The sequence below is a fragment of the Protopterus annectens genome, chromosome 3.part0, assembly GCF_019279795.1.
Source record: "Protopterus annectens isolate FY-2018-M chromosome 3.part0, PAN1.0, whole genome shotgun sequence".
NCBI lineage: Eukaryota > Metazoa > Chordata > Ceratodontiformes > Protopteridae > Protopterus > Protopterus annectens.
Genome location: NC_056731.1, coordinates 1,180,444,455 through 1,180,459,454, shown reverse-complemented (window position 1 = coordinate 1,180,459,454; position 15,000 = coordinate 1,180,444,455). Strand labels below are relative to the sequence as shown.

General features: G+C 43.3%; 1 protein-coding gene across 1 annotated transcript in view; it reads left to right on the top strand.

Moving 5' to 3' along the window:
* CPNE3 (copine 3) overlaps window positions 1-15,000 on the top strand; it is a 1,265,161-nt gene that overhangs the window by 329,832 nt on the left and 920,329 nt on the right. The window contains exon 5 of the mRNA XM_044065780.1: window positions 14,398-14,472. Within this exon, the coding sequence (XP_043921715.1) occupies window positions 14,398-14,472 (75 nt within the window). The remainder of the gene's footprint in view (window positions 1-14,397; window positions 14,473-15,000) is intronic.

Here is a 15,000-nt window from a genome sequence, read left to right as displayed (position 1 = left end):
ACAGTGCTTTTCAAGGTAAGAGTAGATTGCAGATTGTAGTACTGGAGCCATACACCCTTACATGCAAAGCTGGACTCTGAGTACTGACTATCCTGTTCTTGGTGTGTGAGCTGTATGTTATTAAGTATCTACTAGTGGAAATTGATCTGATGTATGGATATTAACTGTAGACTACTATGTGTTTAGGACATGTCATTGAGGGCTGCTGTCATGTAGTAATGGCATACCTATCAGTGTCAAGACGTATATCTGTTATAACATTTATCCTAATGCATAACATGTTGGCTAACTGATTTCTGTCTGTTGTCTGTACAGATGTACAAATGTCAGCTATCCATCTTGCGTACTTACATGCGATCTATGATTGACTGACACTGACATGTCTGCCCAGCTGTTTTATGAATGCAACAGCTAAGAAGCCCCACCCTGCATGCACCACATGCCATGGATACCTCAACCAGACTACCACAATCAACAGAACATGCTTGGGTACAGGTCTCTAACCCAGGCACTGGCCATGTTATTTAATATATGTTGCATACATGTCAATTGTAGCACCTCACTGGCCCTTTGCAAGAGAAAACCAGATGATTGTATGTTGAATTTAACTGTCACCCTAGGATCACTCAGGTAGCATCGGTTGATAGATGGCCTGCTGACATATGTCAGTGAGCATGAGTCCAGTGTACCCACATGCCCTACTCTTCTTACCTCTCCATGGACATTAGCCTTGTACACTCCTAGGAAAACCTGCACCTATGGACGCCAGTACTGACAAATGTGGCAGTGTGTATTACTGAGAATAACAGTGAGTGTGTATTACTGAGAATAACAGTGTGTGTGTTTACCCTGAGGGTCCTCTCACCCACTACACCCCCCCCATTGACATACTTAGAAATGGCTGCTGCTGTAATTGATGTTAAATGTACCTTGTTGCACTCTTCCCACTATGTGCTACCTTGAGCTTGCAGTACCAGCATAACACTGTTCTACAAATGAGTAGATAGGCGTGGGTTACCCTCTGAGTCCTGGCAAGTTTGTGTATGTGTGCGAGTGTGTATATTTGTAGGACACAGAATTCTGAGGCCACGTTCTCCAAATACAATAAACCTTGCCATACATTATAAGGGATAATGATGTTACTGAGATCAGGAGAGCCATGACAAACCCTCGCCCTACTATCCCTGTGGCATGTGCAATAAATGCATATCTCTGTAGTAACACTGATTAGATAGACAAGGGGTTGCATTGCAGTCCTGGTCAATGTGTGATTGTGGGTATGAACATTATCATGGGGTTCAGTGAGTACAATATCCAGGGGTGTGGGTGCTGGGTATACTGTCTTTACACCATGGTACCCCAGTACATGTCCCAAGGTCCACTGTATGAGGACTGCTGTCACCTTCAACCATACAGGTAACTGATTACACTATCTACCCCAATGATGCAAGTGCTGTGTGCAATTCTCTGTAACAGAATGGACTCACTGACAAAGTAATTAGCACTGCTAAACCCAGGTCTTTCAGATGTGTCTATGACTGTTATGTGTTTGTCTATGTGTATATGACAGTATGTCATACTATGTATTGTTCATTAACACCCAGAACATCTCCTATTTCCATACTGTACAAGGCTTGCTGATGTTCTTCACTTAACAAGAAACTTGTGATGCATCTCATCCTAAAAGCTCTGTGGTGTATGCAATTAAGGCCAAACACATTAGTAGCAGTAAGTACCTAGGTAGGGGTTCTACTCTCAGTGTTGCCGAGTAAGTGTGTGTGTGAAAGAATCTACTTTAGTTTGCAGAAAATACATGTTCCTGGAGATCATTTGTCCGAAAGCTAACTGGCAAAAGGTAACATTTCAAAGGAATCTTCTTGCGGAAATTCATTCCATCAAAACTAGTAGTAGATGTGTAAATGCCCTCTTCCACACTGTACAGCAATACTGGAGTTGGTATATATAGTTGGGTGTGGTTGTTATGGGCACAGCCACCTACATTGGGGTTATTGTTGTGTGTATCCACCCGCTTAGTCTGCTGTTATACTGTACAGTTTATGTTAACAGGTTAAGTAGCTGTTAATCACACTATGTGTTGTTCTACGCCAACTCACACCCTCCAAAGTGGGGGGCTGTGCCACCCACACCAGCACACTTATGTTTACCAACTCCAGGATTACACTGCATTGGGGAAGAGAACATATAACCTGCCAGTACCATCGTCAATGACATTAAACTGACAGACTGATTATTTACTTGTGTGATGTTTTGCCTATTAGGTCTTGGTGGAATTGCATAGGTCAAAATGAGTTCACTGCAAAATTAAGTACACCCATATGTACAGTATTCTCTGTGTCTTGCATCAACACAAAAGCCTCTGTGTGTGTGTGTGTGTGTGTGTGTGTGTGTGTGTGTGTGTGTGTGTGTGTGTGTGTGTGTGTGTGTTATTCACAAACATTTGGTGTGTGCCACCCTGTACACTTACCATTGTCCACTGTAGAAGAGCGGTTGACATCAGCCACCATGCACTCACCTGTATGCACCCCTTAGACCTATCAGCCATGTGGCACATGCAGTAACTGTTATACAGACCTGTTACTTGTGTTCAGCTGTTCCCAGGATATGACACAGTCAGTGTGTCACCACAGTGCCATAACCATTGTAGGAAAGGAGAGCAGACCAACATCCTGCTGAGACATAGATACCTACAACACAAACTGAATACATTTATGGAGACCACAATCAATCAGTGTTAATAACAGCTGTAATGCATCATGGCTGGATGGCTACACACCCTGACATGTAAGCATTAAACATTCCATCTGAAAACATGTTAAACAGTATTACATTACTAAACTTTAGTAAATTCACCCTGTGCATCAGAACCATATTATCATGTCCCTGCATTGATGGTATGGATGACAGGGATGTGGCACAGGGTGTGTTGTGGGTTTGCTAGAGACCTAGCCTGAGCCGTTTGGTTGACATCATGTGTGTGTGTTAGGAGGTTCTTTATCAATTGGGCTGTGCAGATGTGGTATGTGTAGGTATGGAGGTGCCCTAGTTGTGTTGGTGATGTGTGTGTGTGTGTATGGATGCACACAGTTCTGCCATGTGGCTGCCCTATACATGAGTTTGTTGGACAGCTGCAGAGCATACATGGCAGGGTGTACAGTTCACCGTGTCCAGCCATGAACATGGGAAGTGTACCTGCCAGGGGTTCCATTGGGACTACCAGATAGAAGCCCAGATATGTTACTCTCTCTTGATGATGACAATTGTCTGGATCCGTGTCCCTGTTGGGACCGGCCAGGACCACATGCACGTGACCTGCTATGTTTTGGTGTGGACAGCACCCCCCCTTGCAGTGCTGGTGCTGGTACTGCCACTACTGGAGTGATTGTGACTTGTTGCACATCCATGTAGACCTCCACCTGTTGGTGTTGCTGACTTGCGTCCGCATGGCTGATGCCCTACTCCCACCATATGCTCTAACACAGATACCACACAGTTGAGGATTCCCACCATCTCACCCAGCCGTCTATCCAGGACCTCTGCAAAAATAACGGTAGGCACCTGCAAGATCACGAATGTTGTCAAGTACAGCAGAATGAGTAGCCCTCTGGAGCCTCAGACTCTGGTGTAATGCTCCATAAGTGCCTCTATGATGGCCTGAAACATGCGTCTGGTAACACCTGCTGTGTCACTTCTGCCAGGGGCATGATGGCCAGCAGCCGTCCTACAAGCACCCCTGTACATTTGCCAGTATGGAACCTCGCTGGTCGTCCGACTATGGCTGCTGTGTATAGACACACTTGCCACAGTCCCCACACTGTCCTGTCCCATGCCACCACCCGTCAACTGCCCCTCATCTATGGCCACTGGGGATGGGGTATGTATGGGCATTGTGACTGTGTGCAGGGATGGGGTGGATAAATGCAGGATGTCAACCGATGGTACAGCTTCAGTCCCTGACAACCGTGCCTGTGCCTCACCATACCTATCATCGTTAGAGTCTGTATGGACACTAACATCAGTTTGCCTGCAGGAGGGACCCTGACCGACCTCGCCACCTGTGAGGGAAAACAAAAAATATAATTTAAGACCTGTATGTTCTTGCTTACTATTACACACACACACACACACACACACACACACACACACACACACGCACACACACACACACACACACACACACACACACACACACACACACACACACACACACACACACACACACGCACACACGCACACACACACACACACACACGCACACACACACACACACACTTATAGGTGAGGTGCATGATGTATGGCACTCAACAGCATGCACTGCAGCTGTACTCAATCCTTATTACCAACATTATACATCTCTGTGATGCATGAGCTGTGTTAGTATGTGATGCCCCTTTCCCTGGAACACACTGCACCAATGTACACAAAATTGCTGTGCACCTGTACAGCACCCTGGCATGTACTGTGCACCATAACTCACGAGTGTACACACCATTGCTGAATGTGTATATGTGTGGCAGTTATGTTTGCTCTGTTACTCACAGCCCCTATGTGTTTGTCTGACACATACCTGGTATGATTTGAGGACTGATATCAATAGTTAATGCCTGACCTCTAATTTGCAGGTTTCATCATCAGCAGTGCATGTACGAGCAATAAAATCCGATTACACTGACAATCTTCAAAGCTTAATGTGGATATGAGGAGTGTACACATCCTTGTTGACATGCCAGCCTCTTCCATGATATGCAGTGGGGCCACAGTACTCATATGTTAACATTACACACACCTGTTATGTGACATATGACCTGTGCAATCAAATGCAGTATCAAATAAATGTCTTAGTCTTGCAGATGCTGAATGAGATGCATACAATATGTGGGTTGCATAAGTGCACACATCTTTAAAACAGTGGTTTGTTGCAGCACCTGTTAAGTGAAATACAGCAGTCAGTATTCCTGAAGGGGGTATACTAGCATGGCCCATCTTCACTTGCCATTATTTGGTCACTCTGCCCTACAAATGTCCCCCAGCTCTGACGGATTGCAAGGTCAGCTCATGTGCACAGCCTTTGGAGGTCTTACAATGCCTTCACTATTGCTGTGGAGTCAGGGTTATGTCTGGCACAATTTATGACCTTGACTGTGTTCAGATACAGCCATTCTTAGCAAGCTTTGGATGTATACTTCAGTTCACTGTTGTGTTTCAGGATGATACCCCTCCCCATCCTCAGCCTTATTGCAGATGCTTGACAACTATGGGCCACACATGAGTGTTATTTTGCAGTGTTTCAAATTCAGAATGCCATCTCTAACGGCCTAGTTCGTGCTAATGAATAGCAAACCTAAAGGTGTACACTGGCACCAGCAAGGTAAAAATGGGGATGGTGGAACTGAGGTGGAGTGAGGTGTTTCTTGTGCACCACATGTATCTTTATTAATACTGTCTGTAGGTTTCAGCCTTGGTCTCAGTACACTATTACACATTACAACACATGCCTTTGGGAGACTTGATGTTATGCATATCCTACCTGTAGAGAGCCCTGGATGATGTTTCCTGTAGAACAACTCTTCCATCTGATTACCCTAACCCATAAGCCACACTTATGCAGATTCCAGGCGATTGTCGACACAGGTATTACACAGGCAGTGCTTGCTAGACATTCCTGCAAGTCCCTCAGTGTTGCTGCATGTTTCTGGGCAGCCTCCCTGACCAGTTTGCAACATGTGCTGTCATCTGTCTTGGATGGGCATCTGTTTATTTTCTACATTAATGTCCCGTACTTTATACACACATACATGACTGTCTGCAGTGTTTGCCATGGTATATGCAATGGTGAGGTAAGGCTACTTCTCCCACTCCTGAGTGCTACATTTCGGATATGGGATCCATTCTATGGTTTGTAAGATGTGTGCAAGCCACTGCTGCCTCTGTTGCAGGTGAGTGGGCAAATGTCATGGACATACTTCTTGAACAGCAGATCATTACTTGATGTGACATTGAGGCTGTGTACATGATGGCAGGTGTGTACTCAAGAAGAGTGAATGCTGTCTGTACCTCAAAAGCTGCTTCCACAATATGCTATTTGGAGTGTTTGCACACATATGCTTCCAGTGTTTGTTAAGGTATGTATTCCCCATATTTGTTGTCATGCACAAATTGGCGTTCCCCACTTGCTAATTGCATGTAGGCGGCTGTATAATTCTTCCAATAGCCAATGTCATAGCAACCCACTACTGTAAATGCCTACATCATGTGGGCGTTGTCCCTTCACCTTTCCTGTTGCTGTATGGAAGACATCCTTCCTGTGTGTGGTCAGTGGTGTTACAGACAGCAGGTAGGAATACCTCTTACAATCGGACTTGTGGACACAGGCCAACTACTGGGATAGAAATCACTTGGCCATCCCCGTGTGTTCGCCCCCTTTCCTCACTGTAGTACGATCTCGGAGTTGGTATATTTAGTTAGGGGTTCATAGGTTGGTACTAGGCTATCAGCCCTAGGGCCTATACAAGCCTAGCCATAACAATTCCCTGGCTATTTCTTCCCACACTATTTACTTCCTTGGATCCTGTCTAACAGGGTGACTGACGTGATCCCCGGGGTGAATTTCCTTTCTCCCATCCAATCATCAAGGTTCCTTTTGAAGAGGGCCAAAGAGGCACTCTGCTTGACATGTATGGGCTATCTATTCCAGTGTCTGGGGAGGCTCTGGGTCAGGAACCTATCCCTCCAGCATGTTTTGTTTATTGTGATGACAAGGTTTAGATCCTTGGAGCGTGTGGCTCTGAGGGATTGGGATTTCTTTAAGTGTAGCATGTCCAACAGCTCTGGGTTTGACATGGCCTTGTATGTTAAGCAGAGATCGCCTCTGAGTAGATGATATGCGACAGAGTATAGCTGGAGTTTTTTAAGGCGGTCAGCGTAGGTCATCTGCTTTAGGCCTGTGATTCTTTTAGTGAGGTATTTCTGTGGCCTTTCCAGTTGTTGCAGATGTCTTGAGAGGTACATACCAAACGGGGCATTGTATTCTATAATGGGTCTAATGAGGGATGAGTACAGTGTGACAATGACCTCCTTTTTTCTGGATGAAAAGCCCTTAGTGATGAGGTGTGCCACATATAAGGATTTCCTGACTGTTGTGGCGATGTGGTTATCGAAGGTGAGACCACTGTCCACCTGTGTCCCTAAGTCTCTTATCACACTTTCAGTGTTTAGTGTACTGCCACCTATATGGTAATTCACGGATACATGTTTTTTCCCAAAGGAGATAACTATACATTTCTTGGCATTGAGCTTGAGCCCATGGCTCTGGCACCAAGCATCTGTTTCTGTAAGGCCCTTTTGTAGAGTATCCATATCATTTGGGGATTCAATAATGGCTCCCAGTTTGCAGTCATCTGCAAACTTTGTTAGCCAGAGTCCCTTAGTGTTGGCCTGTACTTCAGAGAAGTAGATGCCAAACAAGAGCGGTCCCAGGACTGAACCCTGAGGTACTCCACTTGTCACTTGTCTGGAGCTGGATTTGGAGTCGGCTACTTTTACAGTGTGGGTTCTATCAGTAAGTCAGTTAGCAACCCATTGGGTGACATAGGGATTAATGCCCAGCTTAGTAAGTTTATCTATGATTCCAGAGCTGGGGATGGTGTCAAAGGCCTTGGCAAGGTCTAGATAGGCTGTGTGAACCACCTTACCCTTATCCATGGTTCTGGAGACTGATTCGAAGAAGTCAATCAGGTTCAGGAGACAAGATCAGCCCTTCACGAACCCAAACTGGGTGGGGTCCTGTGTTTGAAGGTTGCCAATGTCTTTGTTTATAAGTTCAATGATAATACACTCCATGGCCTTGCAGATAAGTCAGACTGCTGGGATGGTAGTTTCCGGGATCCAAGGTGGATCCCCCCTTGTGGAGTGGGGTAACTGTAGCTTTGCGCCACTCAGTGGCACAAAACTTGAGGTGAGGCTATGATTAAACATGACACTTAGGTGAGGTGCAAGTTCATATTGTAGTTCATGTAGTACACAGCCCGGGATGTCATCTGGTCCTGTGGATGCTGTATTCTTAGCTTTGGAGAGTGCATTTTTTACCTGTGTGGCCATTATTACCGGAATTTGGCAATCTTCCGGTACTGAGATGGACCATTTAGGGGGTGAGAGGGGGGTGAAGTTGGCACTGAATCGATCTGCCAGCATATTGGCAATATCCTTGGGATCAGTATATTTAATGCCATTCTGTTTTAGCTCAGAGCAGATCTGAGCATTGCCATTTAGATTCTTGACATAGTTATAGAATGCCTTGTGGTTGTCTTTGGAATCTTTGGCAATTTTATTTTCGTAACTAGCATTGGAGGGTTTTATGAGGGATCTCAGTTTCTTACTGAGGCTGGTAAGGGAGTTTTTTGCATCCTGGGATTTTCATCTTTTCTGCAACAGTTTCTTCCTTTTGTTGTAAAGTTTGTTTATGGCAGGGGACCACCAGATTGGCTTCCTTCTTTTGGATGAGAGCATCTTGGTTCTATTTGGGATGGCACGATTCATGCATGAGTGGATGTGCTCGCACAGTGCCTTAGTGTAGGTACACTTTCAATCTGCAAAGCTCTTTCCAGTGGTGAGAATCAAACCTTGCACCTTGTCGTTGAAAGGCATACACCTAAACCACTGTACCACTCACCCTTTCTGGCACGTTGGGGGGTGTGGAGGTCGAAGCCCTGCACGTTGTTATGTTTTAAAGTGTGTGTGTGTGTGTGTGTGTGTGTGTGTGTGTGTGTGTGTGTGTGTGTGTGTGTGTGTGTGTGTGTGTGTGTGTGTGTGTGTGTGTGTATGTGTGTGTATGTGTGTGTGTGTGTGTGTGTGTGTGTGTGTGTGTGTGTGTGTTTGTGCTAGCAGTTTCTTTCCCAGGGAAAGAAACCACTGTTTTGAGCTTTAGTACGTTTGCTCATTATGTGTCGACCAAGAGGTGTTTGCTGAAATACCTCTTCAGTCTTTTAATATAGACCCTGTGAGAAACAGTGGTTGGCACAACAGTACTATTCTGCTATCAGATGTTGGTGAATGCTACATGTCAGGCCATACAATATCAGAGTAAATACTACCAGTCCAGGATTTAAATTATTTATTGCCAGGCAGTTACAGTTTTCTTATCTGACAGACCTGTGGTGGGAATGTTTGTCAACACTACCTGACTGTTTCTACACATATTCCCAGATTCCTAGTTAATATTATGCACATACCTCTCAATCTCTTAATGCACACACTCTGGACAAAGCTTGACAAAATGGGGGTACAAATAGGGACATATTTTGAATATTGCACTCATAAACCTGGAGAGTTGCTAGAGTGACAGGATTTGTTTAATATACATTTTCTGAAGGTTTTGAGATCTGAAAATCAAATGTTTGTCATTATTTAGTGACTACATTTCTGAGATCATCCCACTGATTTGCCAGGGGGAGAGAGGAACAGGCAAAAAATATGAACCAATTATCTGGACATTCTGCAAAAATCTGTACAGTTGAGAGTTATGATTATGCATACAGATTACTACCACTCCCAGGATTTGAACCATGGCTGTGTCTGCTAAAAGTACAATTTAAGTTTCATCACAGTGTGTTATTTGGATATTGCTGTCTTCAGTGTTTTCTGTCTAAGTCTCTCTTGGTTGTACTATCTAATCTTGTACTTACAACAGTGTTATACAGACATTCCTAGACATTTTTTTTTATATAGCACATTGTGGGTAACAGTGGTTAACACATTACTTTTCGGAGAATGCAGCACCAAATGCCATACAATACCAGAGTAAACACACCCAGTCCAGGATTTAGAACTTTATTGCCAGGCAGTTACAGTTTTATTTAAATATGACCTATATGGGACTATTACTGTCATATTGTCTGGTTTATTCAGTACAACCCTTACTCAGTTTTTATACTGCCAAGTGACTTTCTACTACTTTAGATTTATGTGGTATGACTACTACAAGCAGGATTGTTACTCACCAGCCTCGTGACGCAGCCTTTGCAACCTGCTAGCATGGGCTTCCTGATTCACAGCCTGCTCAGCTGCAGCTGTATGGGAAATAGAGAAATATTTAGGCATACGTATCCATCACATACACAGGCTGGACATTAATAAACACTTATTGGTATGACTACTTACACACTACTGGGACATCACCCCTCTGCCTTGCTTTTTGGACCCACTCGTCCAAGAGCTCCCTCTTTCTCCGCTTCAAGTCGGTATAGTGGTGTCGGACCTGCTCACTAGTCCGAGGGATACCAGTGACACTGGTGAGATCACGGGCGAGATGGTCCCAGGCTTTCACTTCATATTGGGAGCCCTGGTACTGGCCCTACAGCAGTCTCTCATCATGGTTTTGTACCAGGAGTCCTACCATGACCTTGGACTCCTGTATACCCCAGCACTGCGCCCGGAAGCACATGCCCTTACCAACTCCTGCCATACTGCCTACAGTGGGAAGCTGCAACCAGTTATGAGCTGTGTTCCTGTCTGTGGGGTTTAAATATGTCAGATTTCCCGCCCTTTGCTGTGATTGGATGGTTTTGAATATGCTGAGCTAAGCTAAGCTACTGGCAAACCTGCTTAGCTAAGGTTGGCAGTGCTTAAAGGGGCAGGTTCAGCACTGCTTACCAATGGGCAAATCCACTTAGCTGGGCTACTCATTGCTTAACAGTCATATTTACACAATGCTACTTAGACCTGGTAGAAGAGCTGTGCAATGCTTAGCATTGCTTATTTTTTATTTTATAGACTATGTGCTGTATTAGATTGATTCATCATTCATTACATATTATAAATTTGTTTACTGTCCCTGACATCCCCCAATGTGCTTTCATTATATTTATTCATGTGTGACTATACTGTATGGGGTATTTGTGTGTATATGGGGGTTTCACAACTTTATTAAACTGACACCTCACATCTGGACCTACAGTACTCTGGTTAACAAATATATGTTTTTTTAGTAGCTAAGTATTAAAAAAAATGTTTATGTACTGCTTTCACATGTAAAATGCAAATTGGTTACAGTGGGGATCAAACCGGAAATGGCAGCTTACAAAGCGTACGCTCTAACCACAACACAGTTGTAATACTGCTTATGCTGGATGTCTCTTACTATTTAACTTCTTGTGCTGTTTAAGCTGGACTAAGTATAGCAAAGCAACGGGAACACCCGAGCAGCTACGCTTAAACTTTATTGCATGTTTAAAAAAAAATATTTGTTGTGCTATTTTATTTGCACCCTTCAGAATATCCATGCTAATGCTGAACCTGTTATTCTGTCAACTTTCTGCTGTGTGGGACTTCTTCTTTTGGCTTTTCCCGGTCAGGGGTCACCCAGCGGATCACCTTGTCTGCTCATGATTGGCAGTGGAGTTTTACAGTGTCGAGTTGCCAACCCGGCTCCTAACCTTCCACAGAAGGCACACACACGCACGCACTCATACCAATTTAGAATGTCCGATCCACCTACTGCATGTCTTTGGGATGTGGGAGGAAACCGGAGCACCCGGAGGAAACCCATGCAACCACAGGGATGACATGCAGGCTCTGCACAGAAGGCACCCTAGCCGAGGATCGAACCGAAGAACTTTCTGCTTTGTCGGACGATTGTCCCTTTTGGCTTTGTCCACATTCCTTACTTTGACGGGTTGGGAGTTGTGCGCTATGTGCTAATGCTAAATGTGTTATTCTAACAACATTTGTCTTGGTAGGGACGATTGTCCCTTATGGGTTCGACCAGATTTGTTATCCTGACGGGTTGGGGGTGTTACGAGCATTCTCGCTCATTTAAATTGCTGAAAGACAATTCTGAAGTGCAGGGGGCATGTATATTATGAGAGCTCTGCTCTCAGACACACACCCCTGTGCTCGTACACAGAACTGTGTCCGTTTTACAGCATGGCAGCGTGCCTTCATACATATGCATGGCCCACTGCTGTGCTGAACAGGAACTGTCCCTGCCATGCAGGAATAACTTATTCCTGCACAGCTGCTTGCTGAACCCAGACTTCTGACTGCTCATGTAATATGAAATACCAGGAAGCTGGAAATGGCTTAAAGCTCTAGCCAATAGTCCTTATTTTCCCAGAACAGCAGAAATGTCACACTCCCACTGGGTTTCTGCTCATGTACTGTAATATGAAATACCAGTAAGCTGGAAATGGCTTAAAGCTCTAGCCAATAGTGCTTCTTTTCCTAGAACTGCAGAGATGTCGCACTCCCACTGGGTTTAATTACCACAAGCTCTAGTTACAATTCACACAGCTGGCCAAAACTGGCTTTTTGTTGCAAGTCTGAAAAGGGACTAAAACTCAGAATTAGATGAACAGTGCTGATAATTCACTCAAGAGCACTGAAAAATAACAATGGGTACTGCAAAACCCAAATCAGTTTATAGCTGTAGCTTCAGATTCAAAGGATGGATAGTAAAATGCAGAAAAATGAGAGCCCACTCAAAACTGATTTAAACACCTAGACTGCAGCACAGTAACGATTTGAAAAGCACTGCAGACTATAAAAATGCCTTCAGTTAATAGCTTTAACTTCAGATGCACAACAAACACAAAACAGGAGCCACAAAACACTGATTTAAATGGTAGGGTAAGTGTGGTAGCTTAAATGTACTTCTCTGGGTGCAACATGGAGTCCAAATGCTTTGTTTGGTTATTAACTTGAGGAGAGTTTTTCAGCTTTCAAGTTTCCAAAAATCCAAAGTCTCTTTCATAGCTCAGCGTTGTCATGGCTGCAGATGGAGGCTAGGTTGGTGCCTGTGGGCAGGCTTTGAAGAGTCACTACCCTAGGCCCAAGGTGTGGACGTCACAGCAACTGCACCTCATGGCATGCAGGGCCTCAAAGGATGATGCCATAATGTAGATTAGGGCTGTGATACTTGAGAGCACTGTACCTCCTGAATGCCTATGGCAGCTCTCTGGTCTCACAGCTTTAGCTAGTGGTCTGACATGCTGTTGACCATAACTCCATAGAAGAAGTATGGAGCAGTGGTCAGCCTATAGCTGACAGTTTCCCGCCATAGGTCACTATTCTGGCATGCTACATCCCAAGGTTCCATAAGGATTGGGGTGTGGGGCAATGTTTAGGAGTTGTAAATGCAGGCTGATAAAGGGACTCATATGAGGTAAAACATCATTGACGATGAACACCCCAGTTGTACAATATTAGAAAACAATTTAACTTTGCAAGTAATCCTTGATTGTTTGTTGTATCTGCCTCATTTGTAGGTAATCTTTGCATTTGCCACTGTATTCACTGTTTATGTTATGTAAAATAAGTGCAGTTGAGTTCTATACTGTATTACGTCAATACCAGCTCTTTAGCCTCAAGTACGCTTAAAATAGTTTTAGGATCTTTTCTCTTAATGGATGAAATCACATATATCTTATGTAAAGTTAATAACCATACTTAATAACCTCATCACCCCATATAAAAATCTTACTTCCCTTCGCTCAGCCAGTAAGCTTCTAGTAACTACTCTCAAATCCCACAATAAAGCAGGTGACTCCTTATTTGCCAACACTGTAGGATCATATTGGAACAAACTTCCCATACACCTGACCACCCTAGGCTCATCTCACCTTTTCAAAAAACAAATAAGAAACCACTTACAAACCCACTGGCTATGCCCATGCTCTAATCCTGACTGATCTCAGCAAAATATTCCCTATTTCTAGTTCCCCCCCTTTTTTCACTCCTACTGGTTGTTCTCAACCTTTGATATCCCTATCCTGACCCACCTGCAGAACTTTTTTTCACTTTTTGCTCCTACTATATGCTATAACTACGCAATTTGTCATCTCTTCCTTTTCTAGCTTTATGCAAATCTCTTCTATGCTTATCTCGCTCCTATACTAGTGCTCTGGCAAAAGTTGTTCTATTCTAAATTGTAAATAGTGTAAAGTTCATTTGACTCTCTATCTGTCAGTTTATCTCAATTCTTCTCTCTTACGAGTCAGTCTTATTATAGCAATTACTACTAAATAATGTTGCCTCTCCTTTGTTTTTTTTTTTTTTTTCTTGTTATAATACCTCTGCATTTCTCTACACCAATAACAACTTTGTCCTTTATTTGCTTGTATGTTTACATTTTTGTATGATTGGTTCTGTGTTGATTGTGATTTTGATTGTTGTTCTTTTTATTGTAATTTACTAGTCTGTTAATGGAGCTTTTCTCCTCGGGCCTCTGCTGAAAATGGACAATGTATCCAGCCAGACTAGCCCGGTTAACAAATGTAAAATAAAATAAAATAAATAAAAATAAAATAATAAATATCAGTTTATATCCTTAGTTGACAGAACAATCACTTCCCGATAAACAATAATATTTACTGTTTTTATCACCAGCTTGTATCCAGCAAGAAAGTGACCAGACCGCTGGTGCTTAGGGACAGAAGGCCAGCAGGGAGAGGAACAATAACGGTAAAAATTAATTTTTTCTTCTTTTAATCTCCTTTAATTAAGTGGCTAGTTTGGCAGTGTATAGATTATACTGTAAATATCTTACAGTGTGCACAGTAAACCAAGGAGAGTGTTAGTTTTCCAGCTTGAAACTCTAGATTATTTTGTTCATCTTTTAGCACAGACATGACTGTTTAAAAACAATCAGTTTTTAAGAGAATCATTTAAAAAAAGAATATTGTTGAAATAGGTACTGTGGCCAGCAGTGCATTTTTTTGTGCCAGTACCCTGAGTACCACATTAAGAAACTGTGTTTAATGTTTGCCTTACTAAACAAAATTGTTTTCCTACAGTTTTTGCTCCAGCCCTGTAGTCATTATCGCATGTATGTTTCCTGTGGATAAGTTGTTAAAACGAAGTCCCTTCTGCCTGAGTTGGTAGCTCAGGTGGATGGTACAAATCCTATGACACAAATATTTCTTTGATTAAAACATTGTAATATGTATATACAGTTACAAATAAACCTCATGCTTATCACATAGTAAACAT